This window comes from Echinops telfairi, unplaced genomic scaffold, assembly GCF_000313985.2.
Source record: "Echinops telfairi isolate 266 unplaced genomic scaffold, ASM31398v2 ScPeMD7_60;HRSCAF=208, whole genome shotgun sequence".
Lineage (NCBI taxonomy): Eukaryota > Metazoa > Chordata > Mammalia > Afrosoricida > Tenrecidae > Echinops > Echinops telfairi.
Window position 1 is genome coordinate 1,914,277 of NW_022103958.1, and position 13,920 is coordinate 1,928,196.

Consider the following 13,920-nt stretch of genomic DNA (forward strand, 5'->3'; position numbering starts at 1 on the left):
TTGGGAAATTACCAAACATAGTTCTTGGTAATGCTGCAATGAAAAGTGTTTCATTTTGTTGTACATAGGTTTGCTAGGAGTCAGAACAGACTTCAGTGGCAAGTAACCACAATGTCTTGGATATTCACTAAATTCATGCTGTACAATAGAGAAGACAATTGTTTCTGTTCTTAAACAGCCTGGGTAACTTATTGGCATTGTCATGTCACACTACAAACTTATGAATAAATGAAGAATGTCATATAATATTACGCTTTACCTATATATTAATCAATTTTCAGTTTGAAACAATAAAGTATTTTCATGATTTAGTTCTCAACACATATTTGTTGATTTTTAAAATTCAGTGCAGCACAGCACTCACATGACATTAAATGCTTTCTTTGGTCCTGTCTAGTAGGAACTCTGGAAGGCCTGGGAGAAGTGCCCTGTGGATTGCTGGGACTGAAACGCTTTATGAGAGTAGAAAGGCTCCTTTTCCTCTGGTCAAGAGGCTCCTGCCGACCTTGCATTTAGCAGCGCAGCACTTGACCCCTCCACCAGAAGGCAGCGAGAGAGGCAAAGACAGTTCTTTCTTATTTTGTCTGTATGTAGTTCTTTGATTCTTACGTTGAGCTTGTATTTGTGTGCACTTAAACTTTCTTACGAAGACTGTGGCGAGAGAAAGGCTGCTTTCTGCTCCTGTAAACAGATCGTCTCAGAAACGCAAAAGGGGTGGCTATGAGTCAGCATTGACTCGATGGCGGTGAGGTTGGTTTTTCAGAGAGTATGTCATGGGAAATTTGGGGAAATTGAAGATTAAAATGCATTTGAAAAGCAGCTGTGCTTTGCAAGGAAACAATATATAGTTAATTCATGCATTATTATTATTTTATGTTATCATGATCTTAGATTATTTTTTTTGTATCAGTAGCACTGCGTCACTACCATTTATTCATTGCACAGAAAGACTCTGTTTCAAAGGAAATGCTCTAAAGTAATTCAATTACTGAATTACTAAATTTAAAATTCATTGTTAACTATATGGTCCACGGTGTCCAGATTGGCCTTGAACTCTGTTCCAAAGATGGTCCAACTCTCCCATCTGTCATTGAATTAGATTCTTCAATTGCTTTCATAAATATTACACTTCACTAATCGCTATCCTTTAATGCTTCTGTATGCATGCTTATGTATGTATATATACATGTCTGCACATACTTAGTTTATTAAAGAAACTGTGAACAGTATTTTTACATAGTCATCTTAATTTAATCTCATACATTAGTTACATAAATTAATGACCAAAAGTATAAAATTAAGAAAATATCAATAATTTATATTTGAAAATTTTTAGTAACAAAAATGGAAGAACGGGCAAGAAAACAGCTATTTATTGAATATCAAATATAATCTGACAGAGGATGTAGATTACAATAGTTTTAAAAATTATCATTATCTAATGTGATCATGTAAGTAATGTGTTCAGTGGTATGTGCTTCCTTTTTTCTTGTTCAAATAGCGATGGGATAACACATAAACATACAAGACCAAATTACATGATTTTTTTAATATTCCTTTTTGTACAAGGTGTACTGTAGGTGCTGTTGGGAAACCATTAGACTGCTAAGCACAAGGTCTGGAGTTCAAACTCACAGGCTGCTATATGAGAGAAAGATAGGCCTATTTCCTCCTGTAAAGATTTACACCCAAAAAAACCTTACATAAGGCTCCTATGAGCCAGACTTGGCTTTAGGGCAGTGGTTTTATGAGTTAAAGGATCAGGCAAGGCCCAGAGATGACTTCCTCTGGTTTCCCATTGCCACAAAAACAAACAAACAAACTCACTACCCTCAAGTCAATTCCCACACAAGCCATAAGTCAAGTTTGCCTCCAACCTGTATCCCTCTTCACCTATTCTAAAAGTAAATGTTCCTCGTACAACTCGGTGTATTCTGGGTTCACTCATTTGTTACACTTCCCACACAGAATTCACAGACAACACTCACCACTGTGGAGGTTTATTAAGAAAGTTACCAAGTTACTACAAGTTAGGATGAGAAAACTTTAAGGATAAAGTCTTTTGTCCGCAGTAGTATCTCTTCTCAACTAGCAGCTCCAACTCTGTCTGGTCTTCAGCCTCTCTGCCAGACAGGCTCTTGACTTTTTCCTTGTCCTGTGGGTCAGAAACCTGTCACCCTGCACTATGATCTTGACACTTCTTAGCTCTGCCTCATAGCTTAGTGCCGATCTTTTTCTTTGTCTCATGGTTTCCATGTGGCAAGATCTCTGGTGCCATTGCTGCCTCCTCCACATCAGACAGCAATCTTGCAGGCTCTTGGCTATGCTCTCTGAATGATCTTGGGAATTTTGGTTCCTGCTTTGAGATGACTGTCTTAGACCCAAAGTAATGACAAAGTCAACTAATCACTCCCAACCGTGTTTCACACACCCCATGGCATGGTCCCACCCAATCACTCGGTGGGAGTCACAATGACTTGGACAGATGAATCAAATTTAAGTTGGAAATTTCACTTCACCCCAAAGATATGGTGACATGAAAACAAGACCCTTAATTTATAAATAGGAGTGCTGGTGACCCAGTGGTAAGTTTGCTTGATTGCTATCCAAGAAGGCCAGTAGTTTGAATGCACACACTGTTAGGTGGGAGAAAGTTGTGTCAATCTACCTCTGTAAAGATTTACAGGCTGGAAAATGCTATAGGGCAGGTTCACTCTCTCTTACAAAGTTTTCGTGGGTTGTATTTGAGTTGACAGTGGTGGAAATGTAACAATGATATTAAAAATCAAGCATGTAAATGTTTTTTGTTTTTTAAAAAATTAAGCTTAAAAATCCACTAGGATCGGTGTTGTTTTACAAAGTTTTATCTCCAAAATTTTTCTAAAATTGTCGTGCCCTGTACTTTTTCAGGTGGATTAGGTTTCCCTTGTGCGCTTTGGACTCAATCTCACGGAAAATCAGAACCATGTCACTGTGAGTCTGCATCAGCTCAATGGCATTGTTTTTGTTTTTCACTATTCTTAGGCTTTCTGTGTATTTTAAGATCTGAGATTTTCCTATTGTATGATCATGATAAACCCCAGATAGTTCAAAGTGACATCTAATTTAAATTGACTTTATTCTCTACCCAAACATAATGTTTCCCCAGATACATTTGATTGTACTAAAAGTCACTTAGATATATTTTCAGCAAAAATTATACACATAGTCTCATTTTATTTTGTGTTCTGATAGTTTCTTTATAAATGTGCCATAAGCTATAATTCATGTACCAAACGTGCTTTTGGACACATCTGTTTTCAAAGACTGGGGGCTATAGCAGATAGCGGCCAAGCCCTTGGACTTCAGGCTTCCTCCTTTTAGTCAAGTACATAGAAACTGAATATAAAAAGGACACAGGCTTGGATCAGGAGCCCTGCTGGCATAGTTGATTGACCTTGAGCTGCTGCTAACTGCAAAGAAGTCCAGTAGTTCGTACCCACCAGTCAATCCTGGGTAAAAACATGAGGTTTTCTGCTCCTGTAAAAAGTCTTAAAAGTACTAGACCATTATTATGGACAGAAGACTCAGTGACATGTGGTAAAAGCATGCTTAATAATACATCAGGGAAAATGATTCATTTGAGCATCAGAGACATATTAATTCATTTAATGATATTTTGTGATGGTTGGGCGTATACACACACTACATATTGATTCCAGAATTTCACATGAATAATTCAATTACACTGACTATATTCATTAAATTATGCAATCATTCACACTCTCTTTTTCCTAATTGTTCTTCCACTATTCTCACAAACCCATGAGACCCTAAACTCCCTTTGCAAACTTTCTAGTTGCTGTTCTTAATTTGGTCCCATATAGGTGGTTCAATGACCTATTAACTCTTGTCACAAAAGTATCCATCATGCTCTTCACAATGACTTTTCCTACACAAATATGGATGTGACAGATGATACCTAAGATGAAATATATGTTATGTTTTGCAGAACTTTAAAAATATTTACTTGTCTTTTAGTCAGAACTATTTCTAAGATGATGCATTTACATGCAACATCTTTTCTTTATTTTAATATTGAAAGGTAACAGTGAGAAAAATTAGTTTAGAATATCAATTTGCAAAATAATAACAAACCAAAAAAGTCTCCAATTCAAAAACATGGAAATATTCACGCATAAGCCAGTGATCAAATAGAAAGGAAAATCTAATACACTGAGTTCAATTGACCTGCAGGTGTCAAAATAGATTGTCTATTTCAAAATGTACCTTAAAAGGAATGAAAATTTATAGAGAATCGGATGCACTGCATTTATGGATTCTCCTAAGTTTGCATGGTTGTGACTGGAAAAGTTCTTGCTTATCAAAAGAGTACAGATGCTGAATTATGATGCATTGTTCCCATGCAGCAATGGAAGAATCGAGCTTTCAAGAAAAGGTTGACTCAAGTTGATGTCACATTGGTCCACATTGATCTCGGTTATTCTGGCAATGTGTCTAACTCTGACACAAAATGCTAGACATTTACATCATACTGTTAACTATAAAAACAATGACCATTTTACATCTGATTGACTATTGTACAATAATACACACAATTATATTTGATGTCTGTTCACATAGAATCTGATGATAGAACATGTCATCACATCCTCATTTCCTTTATGACATAATTCTAACACTCCATAGCTTTCTCATGGCATTCTTTACTTCTGCATTCCTTAAAGTGTAGATGAGTGGGTTGAGAAAAGGTGTGCCAATGGTATAAAACACTGCCACCAATTTGTCCACAGGAAAAGTGGTTGGTGGTCGCGTGTATATGAATATACATGGACCAAAGAATAAGATGACCACAGTGATGTGAGAGGTGCAAGTAGAGAGGGCTTTTTTCCTCCCTTCTGCACTGTGATTTCGCAGGGAGTGCAGGATAACAAAGTATGAGATCATCAGAAGCAAGAAACTACTTGAACAAATGGCCCCACTGTTGGACACTAACAGGAGGTTGATCACATAAGTGTCCATGCAGGCAAGTTTCAACAAGGGCTGAAGATCACAGCAATAATGATCAATCAAATTGGGTCCACAGAAGGGCAGTTTCAAGGCCAGAGAAATCTGAGTGATAGAATGTATAAAAGATCCTATCCAGGCAAGAATAATCAAGATGACGCAGACCTGTCTTCTCATGATGGTCGGGTAGCGCAGAGGCTTACAGATGGCCACATAACGATCAGAAGCCATTAGGATAAGGACAAAGATCTCCATGGCACCAAATAAATGCAGTGCAAAGACTTGTGTCACGCACTCATTGTAGGATATAACTTTCTTTGAAGAGAGAACATCTGCAAGGAGTCTCGGGGCGGTGGTAGTTGAAAAGCAGATATCAGCAAAGGATAAATAAAACAGAAAGAAATACATGGGACTCCCTAGAGATCGACTGAACTTGATGGTCACAATAATGAGCAAATTTCCCACCACAGTTCCAGGGTAGAAAACTAAGAAGATTATGAACACCATTTTCTGCTTCACAGGATCCAGTGTCAATCCTAACATTATGAATTCAGTAACACTCTTATTGTGAGGCATTGTTTCAGTAGGCGTGGGGAAAGTAGATGTTAGAATTTATCTGCAAGGAGAAATTAAGTAGTTTGTAAAATGAATTCTGCACTTGTAGTTCAAATGCCTGTGCCCGATCATGGAAGTTCTACTTACCTGTGAGTAACTTCTTCTCTGTTTATTGGTTTTTAAGAACAAAGTGAAATACAAAATACTTAAATATTTAAGTTGTTGCTTATCAGGTTGTGATAGGAAAATCATGAAAAAATAAGTGGTTCATTAAAAATAATTAACATAAATGTAAAGGATTTGCTATCAGTGGATAATTAACTGAGCTATATATTGACCTTCAGCTTTCAGCAAGTATTTTCAGAAGTAGCCTGTTGTAAAAAAAAATCCCAAATATATATACATACACATATGTGTATGTATGTATGTATGTATATAGATAGATAGATAGAAATAGAGATTGATATATAGATATTTAGAGAGAGAGAGAGAGCAAGAGATGTGAGTGTGTCTTTCTTCCAAGTAGTACTTTCATAATGGTTAATTGGTAGTCTAGTTATAAAGTCTTATCATACCAACATTGTCAAAAATTACATTCTTCTCTTTATTCATGATGCTCCTCTGGTTCTTTTAACCAAGTTTCTTAAGATACAGACTAGGCCTTAGGCTAGAGTTAAGGAAGAGGAGAAGGAGTGCATTAACCATATATCAGAACTGCTTTTCATGTTCACAGCTTACTCAGTAAAAGCCTAGAAAAGCTCAAGAAGTTCCAAGTCGTAGTGCAAATGTTTCAATGTGCTTTTTGTTGTGTATGTTCATGATTTTCCTAAACCTTAACTTTAAATAAGAGAAGTAGAAGTCAAAGGTTAACTTCTTTTATTCATGTACATCTAATTATATGCCTGACCCAGGGTATGGTATATTTTAATACGCCTCATATTAAATGTGAGACAGGACAATGAATAAAGTAGACTAAGGGTACTTGATACATTTAATTATGATGTTAGTGAATAAAATGGAACCTACCATGGATGGCCTAAAGAACAATAAAAATTCTTTGGAATAAGTACAAATAAAATTATCTTTAGAAACAAGAATGATGAGACTTTATCTAACTTACTCTGGACGTGTTAGTAGGAGGGACTAATCCCTGTAGATGAATATAATGCTTGGCAAAGTAGAGGGTCAGAGAAAATGGGGAAGATCCTCAATGGGGTGGATCGACAGAATGGCTGCAACAGTGGGATGAAGCATAGTAATGATTATAAAGAGGGTGTAGAAATGGGCAACATTCCATTCTTTTATATTATATATAGATATGCTATGAAGTACAGCTTCAGCAATGTCTAACAACAATTATAACTTCCAGAAATTGTGCAACTCCTTTAATGCACATTATCTCACTTATTACTCCCAAAGTGGCATAATCAAAAGTAAAATTAGTGTCAAACAGGTAAATTTCATTTGTAACACATTTGCAGGCATAGTTTAGTTAAAAGATATTTCACCAATCTTCTTTTTAAGTCAATGCAGGAGAAAAATGGACCAAAAATCAATTTTGAGGAGCTGTTTTTCTATCTAAAGAATTAAACATTTGAAAAGGTATTTGATTTCATCGTAATTTAAGACACAAAATTAGAATACCAGCTAGATTTTGTTTTCAAATACAAGTAAAGTTTTTCAAATATCAATTAAATTAGCATATAGTGCTTGCAAAGGCATGGAGTCCCAGCCATGTCATATTGTTTTTAATGAGTTTAAGTGAGTTTAATCTCTTAGGGTGTGATGTTCACTACACTACATATTAAATATTCATCAGCCATTGATTACATTTCTTGTAGATTCAATTACAAGCACAAAGGTGATCATTGAAACCCTTTCTATGATAGCAAAATATAAGAAATAAATGTTGACTGGGAAGTCATTGAGTAAATTAGGAGTAGTGCTTTTATGCAACTGGTCATAAAACAGATATATGTGCATAGGTCATTAAAATATATTGTAAAGCAAAATATCAGAGAACATAAGCGTATACTTATAATAATAATATTTCCATTAAAGCGAGGAAAACCTAGATTAAACATTTAATCATTTATATAATAATTTATTGATTAAAAGTGTTGGAAGAAGATCATACTATTTGTAGTTTCTATGGAGAGAAACTGCATTTTTGGTCTCAGTGATGATGACAAACAGCTACTGTTAGAGACCTGTCTGTTGGTGATATTAGAAGACATGTTCTAAGCATGGTTTGAATTTAAAAAGAAAGATTTTTAAGAACCTTATCATAGGAGATGAGCTAATTAATTCATTTCTATTGCCTTACCAGTGAGCCCTCAAGCCTTCTGATATAGGTAGAAAATTAAAGATTATCTTCAGTTTTTATCTACAAAGTGATAAGCATGTGAATGTGTCTCACTCCATATGATCACTGGGGTCCTGTGGCATAATGGCTATGCTTTGGGCTGCTAACCTCCAGGTGTATAGTTCTAAAACACCAATCCTCTTGGAAACTCACAGGCGCAGTTCTATCCTCTCCTATAGCATTGCTATGAGTTGTCTTTTTAAAAATATATATCATTTATTATATATTGCACAGCATTTGTATTTATATCTCTCTGTGCAGACACATATAATGGATGTTTTATTCTGTATCCTCAAGTTGATTCCAATTCATAGCAATCCAATATAACAGAATAAACTATTCACAAGGTTACCCAGTCTGTAATCTTTATGGGGCTAGATCAGAGTGAATGTAATAACTTTCAACAGTTTTTGCCAAGTTCTAAATACAACTGAATTGTTTTCCAGTACAAGCTTACCTATGTCTGTGCAGAGGCTGGGGTACTCAGCTTTTCTCTTTTCTTTCCACAGTCACTTGGAAGCCCCACACTCAAATGAGGAGGAACAACAACAACAACAACAAAAAGACAAGCTTCTAAACCTCTCTGATTGTTCTGAAACCAGGGTCTTTTTGATCTCCCCAGAAGCTTAGGTTCCCCTCTGTCCACTGGAAGGCAATCTAAATTAGTCACAACATCCCACACACTCTGAAACCCAAACATACTCAAGAATTTGACTGTGAAATGCTTCTCTTTTGCCTTCCCTGGAGGAGTATTTAACCTGAATGATGCAAAATATAGGAGTCTGGGGGAAGATCACTCCCTAAAGTGTCCCTTTTCTCCCAATTAAAAAGTATGGAGCCAGATGTGATACAGAGCTTATCTACAATTTGTCTTCTTATATGGGACGTAGGGGATATGGCCTATTATTGAAATTAAAGATATTTGACTCATAAATAACTTTTTATTAGAATTAAAATGATGATCATCTCCAGCAGTGGTTCTCAACCTTCCTAAGACTGCGGCCCTTTAATACAATTCCTCGTGTGGAGACCCCGTACGTAGGCATGTCTGCATGTGGGCGGACCTGCCTGCAGACTGATAGAGGAGCGGTGTCTTGGTTCCTAAGACCATCAGAAATATGGTCTTAGGCTACCCCTGTGAAAGGGTCGTTCGACCCACAGGTTGAGAAGCTCTGATCTATAGCCAAACTTTTGGTTCTTAATACCAGTTTCCACTAAAAAAAAAAAAGTCTTGGTGTAATGGCTGCTGGTATAAAGTTGGGGTAGGAATATAAATTAATAGCATGTTAGTTCTAGGGAGTATAAAATTACTTAAGTGTATAAATATATAAGCTAGTATGTAAAAATATTGTAACCAGTGTACCAGTTCATGCATGCATAGGTTCATTCCAATAATAATTTTTTTAATAATTTAACTCACTGACTAATAGGGTCAATACTGACTAATAAAGACCCTGCAGGACAGGGTAGAGCCACCCCTGTGAATTTCTGAGACTGCAACTCTTCACAGGAGTTGAAAGCATCTTTCTCCCTCGGAGAAAGTGAAATACAAGCCTAATATATTGGATTAATTATTTTCATGTGTCTTGAATTACATCTTAGCTCTGGACATAGAGAAATAGTATCACCTTAGATCACCATATGTATTTTTAGGATAAATAATTTATCCCATAGAATGGGCACATACATTTTAAAACAGTTCTTATTTTTTAAAACGATAAGTTGGGCTTCATAAAACCAAAATATTATTTTGTAACAAATTCAGATAACTAGAGATAAGTTATTCAAAAACTGATGATGTAATTGAGGCCTTTGGTTTCCCTGGGAAGAACCCAGTGTGTGTATTTGTTGGGGATATTGGTAAGAGATGGAAGCAACTATTTCATCCTATGGAATAAAACAGTCGAGCTTGCATGAACTTCAAATAACATTGGAGTATTTTAAAGTGGTCAAACAGTAAAACCCTCATCTTGACATGCTTAATTTTGAAATGCTAGAATCCTTTGTTTATTCCAGGATGTTTGACATTTAGAGTCTGGAAGAAATGCTCAGCTTAGAAATACCCACTTTGTGCTACTTTAAATTACTAGTTTTTGAACCATGTCCTTATTCGCGAGAAGTTTCTGAGCTCCTAATTATGCTTATACCAAAAAAAGAACTCTTGTTTAAACCCTAGATTATGTAACAATTTTGAGTATCAATTATTTCACAATATATTTGTTTTTGCTATTTTTATATTGCTAAATAAATAAGAAGAGACACATCATTCAGATAACCAATAGCATGGGGTCAAAAAAGTCTCCAGGGATTTTCCGTCAAGCAATTACTTACATAAAGCATGGAACACAAAGGAAATTGTCTAAAATTCATGAGTGGTGGATGTAATAATTAATTTTATGTCAACTTGGAGGTATATAAATATGTAGGGTCATATCCAAACTGTCAGTCAGATCACAAACTGATGATGCCTCCTTGGGGGTGTGGCCTTCTCATATGCTGGACTGAGCACACTTCTCTCTCTGCCTTCACCTTCCTGTTGCTGATCCTGAGAACTGCTGGAGCCCTGCCATGTTTGCATTGATCTTGGATCCATGCCACCTTGCTCCCACAAGGCCATGATCTTCCTGCCTTTTGCTTCATTGCATGTGGTTAAGGGAGTCTGAAGGATGACTTATGGATTAATATTGAATTTATAGATGACTTGGACAGGGCTAATATGTTGACGTGATTTATAAGAAGTTCTTAATAAAGCTCTTTCTTACACATATATGAGTGTCTCTGGATTTGTTTCTCTAGTTAATCCAGTCTAATACAGGGGCATATCAATATATCAGTTACAGAAACAGGAATGGGGACCTTGTTTGAAACATATACATTATCTTAGAAGGGCTTACAAGATTGGTCCAGGGCTTTCCAGCTAAGGCAGTCAGGGCATGACTAACAAGGTATGACTCATGACTACTTGACTCCCACCTAGTATGGTAATCTCCATCAGGGACACAACCAGGCAAGTTCTAAGTGAGACTAATCCTCACTGGACTGGCTGGAGAGGGCGAGGAGGTAATTCACTTTCCAATGGATTCTGTTTGAGGTAAGAGTGTTCTGAACCCCAATGAATTGTCATAAGGAATTTAATGGAGTATTAATATGCATGGGGACTCTGCACATGGATTTTGGACTTTCACTGTCATTCATAGACTTCTGCTCTGTGATGCCAGGTGCTCATGATGCCAGAAAACGAGGTCCAGAAATTCCTGTCACTTTCAGGAAAATACAGAGATTAGTTCATTACTCTAAAATCCCAGGCAAGAGGAAATTACAGGGTTCACTACCTTCAAACTCCTTTAATATTCCAGTAAAAATCAAGAAAGTTATATAGATATAGATAGATACAGATTAAACTATGTGACAGAAGCAGGTTTTTGCAATAATTACGGGAAGATATTAGCAGGTTTTATAATGTCACAGGAAGGGATAAGCAGATTTTCATAAGCATCTGCAGTTACTGTACATACTCTAAAAGGCAAGTTTTGCAAGGAATATTAAGAAATTATATATATATATATATATTTCTCAGGGACCCATTAGATCACCGCTTCTAAAGGTACACACATCCTTGTTTATCTAAAATTAGGGGACAAGTTCGTGCCTGGACTTACCAGACCACCATCCCCTGAAGCCTCTAAGTGGAGGGATGCTTCATGCCACACTACTTCTCTGAATGCCCTTGGCAGTCTGATTGCATAGTGGTGACACATGGCACTGCGATTCATGGGATCTGAAGTTCTAAACCACCAGATGCTTTGGGGCGAGAAAGATGGTACTCCTCCCCATAAACTCTCATAACAGGTACAGTCTAGGAATCCCAAAGGAGCAGTTCTACCTGTCCTATAGACCTCAAGTTACACAATATAATGAGAAATAAGAATTGGCATTACATAGTGCTCAAGGGTTCAATAGACCAATAACATATAAACATAATAAATATATATGCAACCAAAAAATGACATTCAAAATTAATCAATCAAATATCCAAGGAGATGAAACATGAAATCACCAGGTCAATGGTCATAATATGGGATTTCAATACTCAGCTCTCAAGGAAAGACAGACAAACAGGTAAGAAACTCAATAAAAAATAGAAGAGCGGAACAGTGCAAATAAACACCTTAACCTTTTAGGTATTTGCAGAGCTCTCCAACCAACAGGGGGAAAATACACCTGCTTCTCCAATGCACACAGCTCATATTCTACAATAAACTGTACACTGGGAGAAAAAGCAAGATTGAGATTATTCAAACACATAGAGATCATTTGAGCCATTTTTTCTGACCACAGCACCATAAACTTGTAAATAAAGAATAGAAAGAGCAAAAAACAATGACAAACAGTAGGAGACTCAAAAACACAGTACTCAAAAAGGAGTGGCTAATAACTCAAATCAGAGAGGAAATCAGGAATTTCATTGAAATCATTGAGAATGAAAACACAATATACCCAAACCTGGGGGCAGAGCAAAGGCAGTTATCAGATGTTACTTTATCGTGATAAATACACACATGAAAAAAGAGGAGATAACTGTGGTCAGCCCCTTAACACAGCACCTCTAACAATTAGAACAGAGTCAACAGCACAATCCATCCAGCAGCAAAAGAAAAGAAATCAAGAAATTAGGGCAGACATAAGTGAACTGAAAAACAGAACGATGGAAAAAAGTAAACAACGCAAAAAGTTGGTTCTGTGAAAGGATGAACAAAATTGAAAGACTGATAGCAAACTCAATAACAGAGAAGAAGGAGCAGACGTCAATACCTAGAATTAGGGATGAAACAGGGAAAATCACAACAGACCCCAATGAAAGAGAAAGAGTAATAATAGAGTTTTCTGAAAGCTGTATTCCAACCAGTTCAATAAATTGGAGGACACAGACAAATACATGGAAAAGCACTCTCTCCAAATTAACACACATGGACATTAAGAACTTTAACCCATAGCAATAGAAGAAATACATAAGGCCAGAAGTCCCAGAAATTAAAAAGTTTGTGTACAGACAACTGATTTTTGACAAAGGTCCCAAAAACATTAAATGGGAAGCAGATGCCCTCTTCAATAAAGGGTATTGGCAAGCTTTGATATCCACCCACAGACAAATAAGACTCATATGTCACTCCACGCACACAAACAGACTCAGGTGGCTCAAAGACCTAGATGTAAAGCCCAAAGCTCTCAGGATTGTCATTGAGAAAATTTGGACAAATCTAGGAGCCCTAGTGCAGGAAATACACAGCCCTTTTAGAAATAACAAAGGAAAAACACTCCATGGAAGGCAAAATTGATAAGTGGGACCTATTAAAAATAAAACACTTGTGTACATAGAAAGACTTCATTAAAGAGTAAAAAGGGAGCCCATAGAGAGGGAGAAGATATTTATTAATTACCTAAGAGCAAAGGGCTAATTTATGAAGTCTACAGAATTTTACAAAACTACAAGGGGATAAAACCAACCAGTAATTCTAGGAGAAGTCGGGCAAAGGACTGAATGGACAATTCACAAAGGATGACATCCAAATGGCTGATAAACACATGAGGAAATGCTCACTAGCCATACAGAAAATGCAAGTCAAGGCAACCATGAGTTACCACCTAAAACCCACAACAGTAGCACGATTGGGGGAAAAAAAACAAAACCTGAGAAAAACAAATGGTAGAGGGGTGTGGTGAGATTGAAAGTCTTATCCTTGTGGTGGAGTTGTAAATATGTACAGCCACTGTGGAATGTGATATGGTGATGCCTAAAACAGATGGAAATTGAAATAGCATATGATCCGGCAATACTATTATTGGGAATATACCCAGAAAGAATAAGAAACATCATGAACAGATGTTTGTTCCCCCATGTTCATTGCAGCACAGTTCACGATAGCAAATAGCTGGAAACAGCCTAAATTCCCAACACGATCCGCTCTAGGTAAGCATTTTACAGGCCACTTGAC

The 13,920-nt window shown here is 36.7% G+C and overlaps 1 protein-coding gene across 1 annotated transcript; it reads right to left on the minus strand.

Annotated features, from left to right (window-relative positions):
* Positions 1 to 4,662: 4,662 nt before the first annotated feature.
* On the minus strand, positions 4,663 to 5,592 carry LOC101657117 (olfactory receptor 4C11-like). Its single transcript, XM_030885817.1, has one exon. The coding sequence runs from the start codon at positions 5,581 to 5,583 to the stop codon at positions 4,663 to 4,665; it is 921 nt and encodes a 306-aa protein (XP_030741677.1). The 5' UTR covers positions 5,584 to 5,592.
* Between the last annotated feature and the right edge of the window lie 8,328 nt (positions 5,593 to 13,920).